This window comes from Monodelphis domestica, chromosome 2 (assembly GCF_027887165.1).
Source record: "Monodelphis domestica isolate mMonDom1 chromosome 2, mMonDom1.pri, whole genome shotgun sequence".
Classification (NCBI taxonomy): Eukaryota; Metazoa; Chordata; class Mammalia; order Didelphimorphia; family Didelphidae; genus Monodelphis; species Monodelphis domestica.
In genome coordinates, this window is record NC_077228.1 from 466,768,847 (window position 1) to 466,783,636 (window position 14,790).

The following is a 14,790-nucleotide window of genomic DNA, read 5'->3' on the forward strand; positions in this document are numbered from 1 at the left end:
ACAGAATAAGGATAAAGGCCCAAACCCTACATGTTACTAAATTTAGGGAGCAGAAAATAATAAAGGATGTGGTCAAAGAGACAGAATGGTTTTAGCAGTAAGAGAACCCTGATAGTGTGACTTTATAGAAGTAAAATGGAGAAAATTTCAAAATGGAAGCTAATATTCAACAGTGTCAAGGACTGGGGAGAGGACAAACAAAATGAAGATTAAGAAAAGACTGTTGAATTCGTTGATTAAGATTATGTCCATTGGCTTTTAGAAGTACCATTTCTCTGAATAAAGAACAGGTGAGATCCAGTTTTCTCAGGGATTAGGGAGAGAATATATGATAAAGTCATCAAAACAAAAATAACAGGACTAGTAATAGGATTAGGGGAAATCTGTACAGTAACCCAGATGTACTATGCATGCCACATTACATATGCCACGCTCTTGTATTTAGCATGATAACCCATATGCCCAACCTGTATTCTTTGTCCCTAGCATTTCTCCTATTCCACATTGTTCTCTTTCCCGTTACCACTTTGAGTTCTGTTTTCACCAGCTTTCTTTTATTGTCTTGGAATTCTGCAGTTCTTCCATATTCATTCTTATATCAACTCAGGTTAGAGAAGTGTTGGCAAACCTTTTAGAGATCATGTGCCTAAACTGCACCTTCAAGCCTCCCATGAGACCTCCCTCCCAACACTTTGCTCCAGACAGTGGAGGGAGGAAGTATTCATATTGGTCTGCTGGGTGAAACATGCAAAAAAAAATGGTGGCATGGTGGAGAGGGAGAACAGAGCAGCCCCTTCAGGCATGCTGGAGCATGCATGCCAAATCTTTGCCAACATGGGGTTAGAGAGGGACAGTAAGGGATATTAAGTCACTGCTGTTAGGCTTACACCATTTTTACTAACTTTGGTCCGATATGAACATCTTTGGTGACAGACTTAAAAAGAAATTATTTCAGTCAGTAAACATTTATTAAGCATATGTCACGGGCTAATGCAAAAAATACAAAGGTTTTTAAAAGAGCTCCTATTTTTAGAAAGCTTACAATCTATTAGGGGAGACAACATACAAATTACTATATACAAAAAAGCTATGTACAAGATAAGTCATAAATAATCAACAGAGGGAAGGCAGTAGAATAAAGAAGGATCAGGATAGGCTTCCTGTAGAATAGTATAGAGTGGGAGAAGAAGAGGACCCAAAATGGAATCCTGGAGGATATCCAGGGCATGATCTGATTGAAGATTCAGCAAAAGATGGCTGTCAGAGTTGTGTCACGAAAACTAGAGAGAAGGGAGTATTAAGGAGAAGAGGACAATCAACAGTGTCCAAGGCTTCAGAGAGGTCAAGAAGGAGAGCATTTGAGAAAAGGTTATTATTTTGGCAATTTAGTAATTACCGATTGTTTTTCATTTAGCACCTTGGAAGAAAACATTTTCAGTTGAATGATGAAATCAGAAGCTAGATTGTAGAATTAAGAAGCAAATGAAAAGAAAGGAACCGATTATATAGATGCCCTTCTCCAGAAGTTTAGCCACAAGTGGGAGGAGAGATACGAGATAGTAGGTAATGATATGAGACGGATAAATTGAGTGTGATCTGGATTTTTCAGGATACGGATACAAACACACATACATATATACTTGATTAGTATTTCAGGTTTCATATCTTATAGATGAAACCTGAAATACTAATCAAGCTTACATAGGGCTTGGATTTCTTTTTACTGTGTTTTTTGGACTTTAAGGAATGATCAGTTTTTGTCTTAGGGTTTAAGAGTTTGTGTACCCCATGAAAAATACCACATACATTTAACTTCCAAATTCTGTTCTGATTTTGTTTAGTGGCCCTCAGATTCTCAAGAATCAGCTTCTAAAGAACTCTCAGCAGGCTCTCAGTTTGTAGGTCTGATGGCAGTTCTTACAGCTTGTTTTTCAAGTGGCTTTGCGGGAGTTTATTTTGAGAAAATTTTAAAAGAAACCAAGCAATCCGTGTGGATTAGAAACATTCAACTTGGTAAGTCTTAACTGTACATTTTTAATGTGTTTTTGAGAAAGTAGTTACATTGTTATATGTAAAGAATCACCACCATCTACAAAAATAACCATATAACCATATCTAGAGTAGGGCATGAGGTTTAAGCTTCTTCACTGAACCACAATATAAATTCTTAATATCCCAGTGCAATGTGGTTGGACCAATTACCCATTTATAATACTGTTGCTATGGAACTAAGTGCATTCAATAATGTTTCAAAGGACATTGTTTTCTTCTAGAACCAACTAGCTACATTTTAATAGTATATTTTAAAAAATTAATGTACTATGTTATAAAGAAAGCTCTTCGCTTTAAAATTTCTCCCCTTTCCCTTCCTCTCCTCTCCTTTTTCCTTTTTTCCTTCCACCCTTCTTTCTTTTTTCATATATTTTGTAAAAAAGTACAGCTTTCCTTATGGTTCAGATGTAGACATGCATACTTTGCAGATTATTTTTGCACTGGAGGGATGAAATGTTAAAGAGAAGAGTAATTAGAAATTAAATAACATGATAAACCACTTTTAATCTTAGTTTTTAAAACCTTATACTAATTTTTCAAAGTGCTTTCTTTTGACCTTTTTAGAAAACAAATTTTGAGGAGTTGTGAAACTGAAGGAAAGTTTTGTTTTTAAAAAAAATGAAGTGTTGTTCAGGAACAGTTATATTTAGATGTGTGTTTGTTAAAGTAAGACAGATTTTAGCATCAGAAGATAAAGAAGCTCAGAGAGGAGGAGTCTGGCTTCATATCCCATCCTACTCTCTTTTTAGAACTCCTTTCCTGGGGCATTTTTGTCTGGATGCCCCAATGGTATTTCAAACTCAGCATATATTTAAATGAGAATTCATCACCTGGACCCACCTCTGTGTTCTTACCCCCTTCTCAGATTTATCTGTTTCTGTTGAAAACTACCATCTTTCCCATCACCCAGAATCACAATATTGGAGTCCACCATCATTCTTCCTTCTCTCTTACCTCCCATATCCAGCACTTTTCCAATTCCAGTTCACTCCTTTATCTTTTCTTTCCCATGTTATTGTTGTAGCCTTTCAATTGATCTTTGTTCTTCCAATATCTCTCTTAATCCCTTTTTTACATAGGTATAGAAGGCACAGGTCTCACCATGTCACTCCTACTCAAAAACCTTCGTTGGTTCTCCAGAGCTTCTAGAATAAAATACAGATCACTTAATCTAACATTTAAAGCAATCCACATTTTGCTCCTAACCTACCTTTTTAATATCAAGAATTTCTTACTTTTTACTTGTATTTACTACCTGTTTTTTCACATCATAAATTCTATATTCAGCCATCTAGGCTTTTAAGTTGAACTTGACTTTCCGTTTCCTGCCTCTGTCCATCCTACTTTTCATCCCTGGAATACACTCCCTATTTTCTCCCCTAAGGAATCTCAGGAGTGTAAATGAGGAAAGATTGTATTCCATGTGGCACCACCTTCTTGAAACTTTTCGTTATTTCCTCCCTAGTTAATTTTTTTCTCTTTTCTCAAGTTACCTTGCCTTAATGTTGACATGCATATGGTATCCCTTCATAATGTAAGTTATTTGAGGTCAGCAACTTTCATTTTGTTTTGTTTTATGTCACCACCTAACACTGTACTTTGCACATCATAAGTGATGGATAAATATTTATTTGATTATACTGGAGAAGTGAGAAAATTTGTTCTCGAAATAAAGAATTAGTTATTTATTTTTTCTTAGATTTTTCTTAGATATAGGTTAAGGTTTTCCAAGTCTCTCTTAGATATTATTGCAAAAATTGATCAAAAGTCATTCCTTACTTCCATTTCAGGAAAGTGAAGCTTAGATAGGTTCCCTAGACTGGCCCATGGCACTCCTTAATTACTTTCCAAGTAGTAAATTGCTCTTGAGGGCAGCTTTTCCAAAGCTGAGAAAAGAGATGGCAATCTTTTTTTCCCATCCATTTTTCTAACTGGTTTTGAACAACATTCCAGTGGTTTTCCTACTGTTAATCTAGACACTAACAAAGCTCTATTTGTTGCTCTGATTGTCACAAATTTTTGAATTTCAAAGCCCTTTCCAAATTCACTCCCTGAATGCTGCCAAGGTTAATTATGGTCTTACTGAAGTTAGTTTTAACCTTATGCTCTCTAGCTTTGTGCTTCTTACCAATGAACTTCCTACATTGTTTGGACTACTTTAAGCCTCTTATTCACTAAATCTATCCCTAGATTTTATTAGATGTGGATCTCAACATCCTACATGTGCCTCCTACAAATAGAGCTTCTAAACATGATTGACCTTGTATTCTTAAAAGAAACAAGTAGCAGGTAGGCTGAGATCCTTATATTACCAACTCTGTCTTATTTTTTCTTTGTACACCAAGTACTTGACCCTTAGAAAGTGCTCAATAAATCCAGTTGAACTGAGTTGAAAATTGCCGTTTTTTGTTAACAAAGGCATCAAATATCCCAAAGAAGAGAAAAATAAACCTTCAGTTTTGTGACAGGTTGGTATTAAAGCAGTACAAAACAAGTGATTGGACTTTTTTCTTAACTTTTTAAGGTGCTTTTGGGAGCATATTCGGATTAATGGGTGTTTACATTTATGATGGAGAATTAGTATCAAAGAATGGATTTTTTCAGGGATATAACAAACTGACCTGGATAGTTGTTGTTCTGCAGGTAAAACATTTAAAATCCTATATTTGCATAGAATAAAAATCTGTTTGTTTGAAGGTCTCAAAGTAAGCACTGTTATTAAAGTTATTCCCATCAGTGTCCATCATAATGGCTTTATCTATTTTCTTAAAGGAAGCTAAAAATTAAAATAAATTTGACTTCATGGTCATAAATTATAATGGAAAATGAGAATGAAAATCAGTGCTGATTGGGAAGATAAATGACTGAGGGAAAAGGAAGGACAAGTAATGGAGGGGTGGTGGGTGAAGGAAGTGAATAATCTAAATGATATACCTACTTTTAAACATGAATTAGAATTATGGAGAAAATTGTAAAGAAACTTTCTCTTTCCTGAACTGAATAGCTCTATAGCCCATAAAGTTCAGTTTTACCATTGAAAATATATTTTAGTATAGATGGAAATTAATCTTGACTATAATATTATTTATTCCAGTGGGTAACTTAGAATAAGGTTCTAACCAAGATTGGGAGATTAAAAAATGAAAGAAATCATAACTCCCACTTCTAATACAACTTTATATTAAACCTCTTTGTTTGTTTTAAAATTAAAGCTTGACTCTTTCAAAGAATAACATAATATCAATAAGTAGCATCCGTTGGAATTGGGCATTACCATGAATTAGAAACATTCAATCATAAACTGTATACAGCAAGGATATGTGGCAAAATGGTACCCACTATTTTATGTAGATTATGCAATTTTACTCTTAAGTCAAGTCCTAAATTGATTTTTCCATTTGAGTGTGTACACATGTATATACTTTGGTGAAATTTAAAAACTTACAGTTTAGCTATAGACATGTTGAGTATAATTTATATTTTTTGGCTTTATAATAAATCTTTACAAATTAATAGTGGCCAGTATTTTGTAGCTCATGGGGAACCTTTGCTGATAGTCAGACCTTTGTTCATCATTCCTTTTTGAAGAGGACTAGTGACATCAAACCTAGGATGTTTTCAAAGCTTCATGTTATCACATAATATATGTATATTCTTGTTTGCATTGAGTAATGTGTATATATGTAATTATACATCTTCCTGAATAGCTGAAGATGTTAAAATCTTAATTATTAATAATTATATTTACTTAAAGTTTTTATGATCTTCAGAGCAACTCCTTGAAGGAGGTGTTAAAAATAATATTGAATTGACAGCAGCTAGGTGGCTCAGTGATTAGAGAGCCAGACCTGAAGACAAAAGGTCCTGGTTTCAATTTTGGCCCAAGATACTTTCTTGCTGTGTGATCCTGGGCAAGTCACTTAACCCCCAATGCTTTGTGTTTACCACTCTTCCGCCTTATTGGTTGTAAGGTGGAAGGTAGGGGTTTAAAAAATAATAATGATAACGATAACAATATTGAATCCATTTTTCAGATGAAAAAATTGAAACTCAGGTTAAGTGCTTTGTGTAAGGTGACAGCTGATAAGTGGTGGTGATGTAACTAATGAAAGTTTGAGGTTTTTAAAATTGTATCAATGCTTTAAAAAAAATTACTAAATTTCCCTATAACTTGATGTGTGTTACAAATAAATATAATGAGCAAAGCAAAGGAAACTGGCCCATCAACTGCTGAATGACATTTGCATCATTCTCCATGTATTGTCTGCTTCTCTGCTAAGAGTAAGAATAGAACCAAAATGTTGGCACATCAGTCTCCAAAAGGTTCTTTCTACTACAATGTAGCATTTTATTCATTTAGTAAATATTTATTGAATGCCAGAAAGGTGCAAAATACTGTTAGGTGTTGTTGGAAGTGTAGAGATGAGGAAGACATGATCCCTCTCCTCAAGAAGCTCATATCCTAGTAGGGCAGATAAAATTTAGTAACCCAAGTAATTATAACCTAAGATGGAAGATGTTAAATCTTGTAGTAGTATTTGAAACTTTAGAAAGAAGCAATCATTTCTAGTTTGGAATTATTGAGGATTAGAGAGGTAGTAGTGTTGAGAGGCAGAATGGTATTATAATAATAATAGACATTTATGTATTGTTTTGAGGATTGCCCAGTGCTTTACATAATCTTTTGTGCCTTCTAGCCACTCTGTGAGGTAAATGCTATATATATTATTATCTCTATTTCATACATGAGGAAACACTAAAGCTCAAAGAGATTGAGACTAGCTCATATATAGCCCCAAGGATTGTAAACTTAGGAATTTCCACAGAATTCTTGGCATTGGATAGCCTTGAAGTTTTTTGAACAAGAGTAAGAGAGCTGTGCTTAAGGAAATTAATTTCATATTCTACTTTTGACAGTACAATAGAGGAAGATTTAGGAGACTGACACCAACATAAAGGTAATGAGGACTTAATCAAAGAGGCATTGCAGGAATAGAATGGATAGGATTCTGCCCTTTAACTGTATATAAGGAGAAAGGACAAAGTCAGAGATGACATCAACGTTTCTAGTCTGGAATAATAGCATTAACTGGTATTTATATGCAACTTTGATGTTTGCCAACCACCTTACATACATTATCTGATTTGAAATAATGAAAATATTATTAACCAAAAAAAAATCCGAGAGACAATGAGTTCAATTTTGATCCCAGGGAGTTTGAACTGTTGGCAGGACTTAGAATAGAAATATTTAACAAGTGAAGAATAGAAATGCATGTCCACATCATGGGATTTTAGTTTTCTTTTGAGAGGAGTCCTTTGTATAAAAGTGATAGCTACAATCTTTAAAATAGATTAGGCATCAGAAATCAAATAAAAAAATGTTTCATGGAAGGTAAAGAGACTTTCTATGGTGCTTGTAACGTTATCATTTCAATAGTCCAATGTCCTTTGGTAAGAGAAAATCTAGATTTGTTTGCTAGCTCATAGAGGGCACAGTCTGTCTTTTCATAGTTCCTGGACACCCTCTCAATTCTTAAAAACTTTTGAAATTAGAAATGTAACAGTTTCAAGGGAGTCTTCAGAGGACTGAGAAAAATTATAATATTAAAGTTTTTTGTCTTTCCCTACAATGTGAAGAAAACTGTATAATCTGTATGATGTTTATCATGTCTTTCTGGGAGTAAGTACCAGAAGTACAGATTGTACAAATTCATGCTTATGACTTATTCTTAATGGATAATGTTTGCATGAATGATATTTGATTGAAAATAGGAGGGGAACCAAGGAATAATGTTTGAAATTGACCAAATAAAAATAAAAAAAGAAAGAAAAGAAAATAGGAGGGGGCAGCTAGGTGGCTCAGTGGATTAAGAAACAGGCCTAGAGACTGGAGGTCCTAGTTCAAATCTGGCCTCAGACACTTCCTAACTGTGTGACCCTGGGCAAGTCACTTAACCTCTCATACCTAGCCCTTACCTCTCTTCTGCCTTGGAACCAATACACAGTATTGATTCTAAGATGGAAGATAAGGGTTTTAGAAGAAAAACAAGAAGAAAATAGGTTCAACATTGGGCTATTACATGATGCTACATAATAAGGGCTTTTATAAATATAAAAAGAAATAGAGAACTCAGAAAATAACTATGCTAGATGAATCTGTGAGGATAGTGATTTGAGATGAATGTAAGAATTATTTTAAAATATTGTCAATAAGTAATTAAAGAAAAGAAGTATTGGGTATGCAACATTTACAAAATAGAAGAAAGATGGTGATCTTAAAAGCCAAACTTCATGCAAATCATGATGTAAATTGACTAGATCAGGGTAGGTAGGTGGCTCAATGAATAGAGAGCCATGCTTGAAGACAGGAGGTCCTGGATTCAAATTTGGACTCACATACTTCTTAGCTGTGTGACCCTGGGTAAGTCACTTAATCCCAATTGTTCAGTCCTTACTGCTCTTCTGACTTGGAACTGATACTTAGTTTTGATTCTAAGATAGAAGGCAAGGTTTTTAAAAATAAGGAAATTGATTGGATCATAGCCAAATGTACCAAGAATAAAAAGTGTACAAAAATTAAACATTGCTTCTTAAATGAAAATTTTCTTATTTAGATCAGAATGTATATTTATAAACATCTCTATAGCTAAATTTACTTTATTTTCTGATGTGAGAAAATATCCAATGCTTCCCATTCAGTCTCCATTTCAAAGCCCAGACATAATTTAAACATCTTATAAAGCAGAAACATGAATTCAGATTGTTAGCTCTAAAAGAATTCCTGCCCTAAAAACATACAAGCAAAGGGGAGCCAGAAAGTATTTTAGAAGACAAAAACTGTAGGATAGAAAAATAATTTTTTTAACCCTAACAAGTAAGGGCTAGTGCTAGGCCTGTGATGGCGAATCTATGGGATGTGTGCCAAAGATGGCATGCAGCAACCTCTCTGTGTGCATGTGTATACAGGCCCCTGCCTTGGCCAGCTGGGAACCTGGCCTCACCCCTGAATGCAGGGGGCAGGTCATTCTAGTCTCTCCAATATCACGGGCTGAGCTCGGATCATCTCTGGCATGGCCGTGCCTCTCCTCCCCACCTCCCAGCCTCTCTCAGCTGAGCAGAGCAGCATTGGGTGCCATGCTTCTCAGACTGCCACCCCCACTCCCCAACACCGGCTGCAGCTGGAAGCAAGGTGGTCATGCCCCTCCTTCCCCATGAGCTGAGGGGTGCAGCTGGCCCAGGGCTGGTAACCTGGCACTGCCCTCCAAACACAAGGAAAGGGTATGGGGCACTGGAGCCTCCCCACAGAGCTCGGCCCCTCCCCTGAAAGCAGGAGTGGGTGGGACACTACACACAGCCAGAGGGCAGGGTATATAATAGGGATGTGGGCCTTGACCCACAGTCTGGGGGGCTTGGGCATGGCACGGGTCCTAAAAAAGTCCAAAAAGGTTCTCCAGACTGTAGGCAATTGCCCAGGGTCCCCCAGCTAGGAAGTGTTTGAGGTCAGATTTGAACATAGTTCCTCCCAACTCCAGACCTCTCTATTCACTGAGCTACCTAGCTGCCCCTGGATAGAAACTAAGGTGAAATATGTAAGATTTTTTTTTAGATACTTAAGTTCTCCTTTTTCCTCATGAAAGAAAGATGAAGAATAGGAATAATTATATTCACCAATTACTGCATATAATTAAGACTTATAATATGGGTGAATGAAAATATCAAAAATGTATTACAGAGGGGGCAGCTGGGTAGCTCAGTGGATTGAGAGCTAGGCCTAAAGATGGGAGGTCCTAGGTTCAAATCTGGCCTCAGATACTTCCCAGCGGTGTGACCCTGGGCAAGTCACTTGACCCCCATTGCCTAGCCCTTACCATTCTTCTGCCTTAGAGCCAATACACAGTATTGACTCCAAGACGGAAGGTAAGGATTTAAAAAAAAATGTATTACAGGAGTGACCTCTTTCAGACACTGAACAGTCTCACCCAAGAAACTGTCCAGATTTAGGGAAATATCTGGAAAGTTATTCTTCTGTAAAAGTGACTGAAGCATAAATGATATCTTGTGGGGAAGGCTTTAAGATGAACAGTGACACTTCTCCAGGGATTTTGCTGTCTTGAATAGGAGGGTTGCTGCATTATCCCTTGAAACCTTGGTGAAACTTCCATGGGTGCTAGAAGTAAATGTCTAAAAAAGAATTCATAAGATATTTGTTGATTGCAGGGAGCAACCAGAATAGAGCATGCTGTTGAGTAATAGTTGAAGAAACTACAGATATTTAGCCTAAAGAAAACTTGGGGACCATGGCAACTGTCTCAGCATTTGGAGCATTATCACATGGAAGAGGAATTAGAATTGTTGCAGAATTAGAAGTAATGTGTAGAAGTTTAAGAAAGATAGTTTTAGGCTTAGGGTAAGAAAAACTTCCTAATAATTGGACTTTTCTAAAAGTACATTGGGTTGCTTTTGAAGTACTGGGTTTCTGTCATTGGAGGTCTTAAAGCATGTTCTGGATGAACATCATTTGGCTTGTTATGTAGGGATTCTCACTCTGGCCTACGGATTTAGCCCAGTGATTGCAAACCTTTTAGAGATCAAGTGCCCGAACTGCAACCCTCACACCACCAGGGAGCCACCCTCTTACCCAAGACAGGAGAGTGTGAGATTTAAAATAGTGAAGCCCATAAACTGTAGTGAGTTAAAATGGTGGAAGATATAAATTGTGATAGATATAAGAGAGGGTGAATAAATTTGACCGCAGAAAATATGTTTCACTACAGTGTCTTGGTTTTTAAATCAAATATAAGGTGGTCGCCAGGGAAATATTTCCAATTATTCAAATACCCAAGTCAACTGGGTTTTATAGAGATTTTAATTAATACAAATGTGGAATTAAAGAAAAGAGAGAAAGAGAGAAAAAAGGAAATAAGTATGAAGGGCCTTAAGCCAACATGGCCTAGACCTGAGTCTTAAGAGAGAGATCAGTCAGTCAGTCTTTTAACACTCACCACAAGGTCTGCCTAAGCAAGGATTCTAGTGACACCAGGCCAGCGTCATCTCAGCTGCTTTCACCAGCTCCTCCTCCATCTGAATGTTTCAGAATCAGTCCTTCCTCAATCTGAATGTTTCAGAATGAGTCCTCCTCAATCTGAATGTTTCAGAATGACCTCCAGCTCTTCTCTGAGCTCTTATTTTTAAGGGCAAAATCTCCTATGTCACCTCCTCTAAGTTCTTCCATCTACTAATCACTGTAGATGTTTTCCAAAAGACTGCCCATTTTGAATTCACAGCTGAGTAGATTAATCTCTTTAGTAAGTCAGAAAAAAATGCTGCTGTGTCGACTAATTTCATTAAGAGAAAAACCTCTGAGTAAGTTTTCACCTTTTAGGTCTAAGTAGTTTACAAGTTGCCCCACCTTTATAGGCACCTAGCATCTCATTGTATCAATTCCAATAACAGGCATGGCTCAAAGAACTCCTTTCCTTTATAAGTATGGTTTTCAAGTACTTTCATTGTTTTGTAAGGAGTTTTCTGCCCTAAAGCAGTCTTAAGTAGGGGTGGAGTAGGGATACTCCCATAGCAAGGAGTTTTCACATTTAAGTAGAGTTCTCACTATCTGGTAGGGAATTATTTCAAGTAGGGAATTGGAGGATTCCTCAATGTGGAGTAAAATTTTTAACATTCATAAGTCTGTGAAATTTTAAGGTTTACAATACCCCCTGATGATCATTGGGAGACCAGTCTCCCCATTGATCATTTAACATAATCAATTTGTAATCCTAAATGCACTTCTAACTATAGATATACATGATATTCAATTTTCTAAGAGAAATTAGAATAGTGAGAGAGGAAATTTCACAGACTTATGAATGTTAAAAATTTTAAGGTTTATAAGAGGGAGGAAGCATTCACATTGGACTGCTGGGCAGAGGGGTGCCTTTTTTTTTGGTGGCAGTTGCATTTGATATTAAAGTTAAATAAAGTTATGCACCTTTTATAAAAGGCTAGTGCCTTTAGTCTATGACGACTCTGGGGTTCTGTCATATCAAAACAGAAGAGAAGGCTTTAAATGGGAAAACCTTTTATAAAGGAGGAGAGAATGGAAACACAAAAAAGAATCAGTCATAGAGGTAGGAAGAGAATCAAGAAAGGACATTTATTTAAGCTAATAGAGAAAAATTAGTCATGACTTTAGAAAACCAAATGTCAAAGCATGCCTCTTGCATTTTGGTAAAGAAGTGATGTCCTAGAAGTGAAGAATGAGACACACATTTTTATACATGGCTAATGTGTTGATATGTTTTCTTGATTATACTTGATTATACAATATTGTATATTGGTTCCAAGGCAGAAGAGTGGTAAGGGCTAGCCACTGGGGGTTAAGTGACTTGTCCAGGAAGTATCTGAGGTCAGATTTAAACCCAGGACTTCCTATCTGTAGGCCTGGTTCTCAATCCAATGAACCACCTAGTTGACCCCTTGTTTATACTTTTTTTTTTGTCACATTGGAGGGATTTTAAAAGGGAAAAAGAATTAGTGAGAGGTGTCAGAGATGTAAAAAAAAGAAAACAATAAAACAAAAAGTATAGAAAAGAAAACAAGTTCAGAAGGGAACTTCCTCCAAACAGAAATTTTTTACTACATATTTTAATTTATATACACTTAAAAATAAATTGGGACAATTGGAACACTGTTTATTAATTATATAAAAAAGAAAACGTTTAAATAGAGAAGAATTTCAAGAAGATAGTTTGTCACAGTGTCCAACAATGTAAGGACTGAGTGTATGGTATTGATAAGGTAATTAGAAGATCATAGGGTGCTTGGAGTGTGCATTTTTAGTAGAGTCAGAGGAGAAGACATTTCTTTAGTGTCTATAACCAGGACTCTTGTCATTATAATAATAATAATAATAATAATAATAATAATAATAATAATAATACCAGCAAATATTTATGTAGTTCTTCAAAGTTTGTTTGCAAAGCTTTCATATGTATTATCTTATTTAATCTTGAGGTAATCTGTGAGTTAGGTGCTATTATGATCTCCATTTTACAGATGAAGATACAAAAACTATATACATAAGAAAAGTGAGAGATTAAGTGACTTGCCCAGGATTACTTGGTTAGTAAATATTTGAGACAGGATCAGGGTTCAGAGTTTTCCACACTCCAAAGTCACCTCTCCATCTATTTTGTACTCCCTATAGTAAGTAATGTTCCTCTATATAAACTTTTCATGTATTTATTGAAAAAAATTTAGGCCAGTTGTATCAGATACTGGTTGAAATAAGTTGTCTATTAGTTGAAATTTTATTGTTTCTAAAGAGTTTTTTAAATTGTAATACTCTGTTATAGAATTTAGAATCTGGTAATTATCAATCCTAAAATTTATGTCACATTAAAAAGGAATGTACTGCAGTGAAGTTGTTAACTTACATGAGCTGAGAGCATTCTCTTATTTTGTAGTTCTCTGCACGAGTGATATGATTTGTCTTTGTCCCCCAAAGTAATCCTTTTTTGATCTTTTGCAGGCACTTGGAGGCCTTGTCATAGCTGCTGTTATTAAGTATGCAGATAATATTTTAAAAGGATTTGCAACATCTTTATCTATAATATTATCAACACTAATATCCTATTTTTGGCTGCAAGATTTTGTTCCAACTAGGTAAGTGAATCATTTAAAAATATTTAGATATGCCTTACTAGTAAATTAAACATATTTACTCTTTCAGTAAAGTAATATCAGATGCTAGGCTGCTGGTTGAAAAGCTTTGAGTACACATGGGAACTAATTTGTTAGAGCAAGTATAGGTCCTAAAGTACAAGGTGGAATGTACTATAGATGAAAAAAGGGGAATAATTTGAGTAGAATCACTTCACAAAATAATATCAGCCAAAATCTAACCTTTATGAGGTTGCCTTATTTGTCCAGTCTCATATACCTTATATTCATCTATTAACCTCACTGAAACAGTACCCTAAAACAAACTAGTAGGGAAATCCTATGGTTCAAATGTGCTGTGTTAGACGATTAATTTTAGAGCTTTGAATTCATTTATTATATAACATACTGCATGTGTATGTGTGTATGTGTATATATATATATATATTTTTTTTTTTAAACTAGAAACACAATCAGAATTCTAAGTCTGTTTGTAGTTTCTAGTCTCATTCTATTCCCAGGCTGTTCCAAAAACATCTGAACCCAGGAGTAAATGAATAAAATCAATGAAAAAACTTTTTTTTTTACAAAATTAATATGTACAAGGCACCATAATAAATGTTGGGGATACAAATTAAAAAACTAAGATAGTGCTGTTTTCTAAAAACTCACATTCTAATTAGGAGAGTTAATCATATATTTTGAAGGTTTCAATTACAAGTTAAATGGAAAGGCCCAGAGTTCTTAGAGTACAGTAGCAAAGCAGAGTGTAGTGTATCTTCTTTAGTATTGTTTCCATTGATAAAACTACCCTACATTTGATAATACCAAGGACTTTGGTGCTGAGAATTTTCTGGATCTTTATTACCTTCTGGCTGTTGAAGAAATAAGGGTTGAAATATTTTCATAGCAATTACCAAGTAGGAATGAGTTCACTCAAAAGTTCTCCCCTATACCATATCTATGAAGACAGAGCTGAAAACAGTATGGAGGCCTGGAAATACTACTTTTTCTAAGGCTCTTGGGCTTAACTGTCTGTCATTGGTATTTGGTGGGGTTAGTGTAATGGTAACTGGA

General features: G+C 35.5%; 1 protein-coding gene across 5 annotated transcripts in view; it reads left to right on the forward strand.

The window, feature by feature from the left end:
* The window catches only part of SLC35A3 (solute carrier family 35 member A3), a 59,318-nt gene that overhangs the window by 33,290 nt on the left and 11,238 nt on the right, over positions 1–14,790 (forward strand). For 4 of the 5 annotated variants that reach the window (XM_007485020.2, XM_056819126.1, XM_001372074.4 and 1 more), the window contains 3 exons: positions 1,842–2,013; positions 4,577–4,695; positions 13,583–13,716. In XM_007485020.2, the coding sequence (XP_007485082.1) occupies positions 1,842–2,013; positions 4,577–4,695; positions 13,583–13,716 (425 nt within the window). Of the gene's footprint in view, positions 1–1,841; positions 2,014–4,576; positions 4,696–13,582; positions 13,717–14,790 lie in introns of those variants that run through there. The other variant, XM_007485021.3, reaches the window with a different exon arrangement.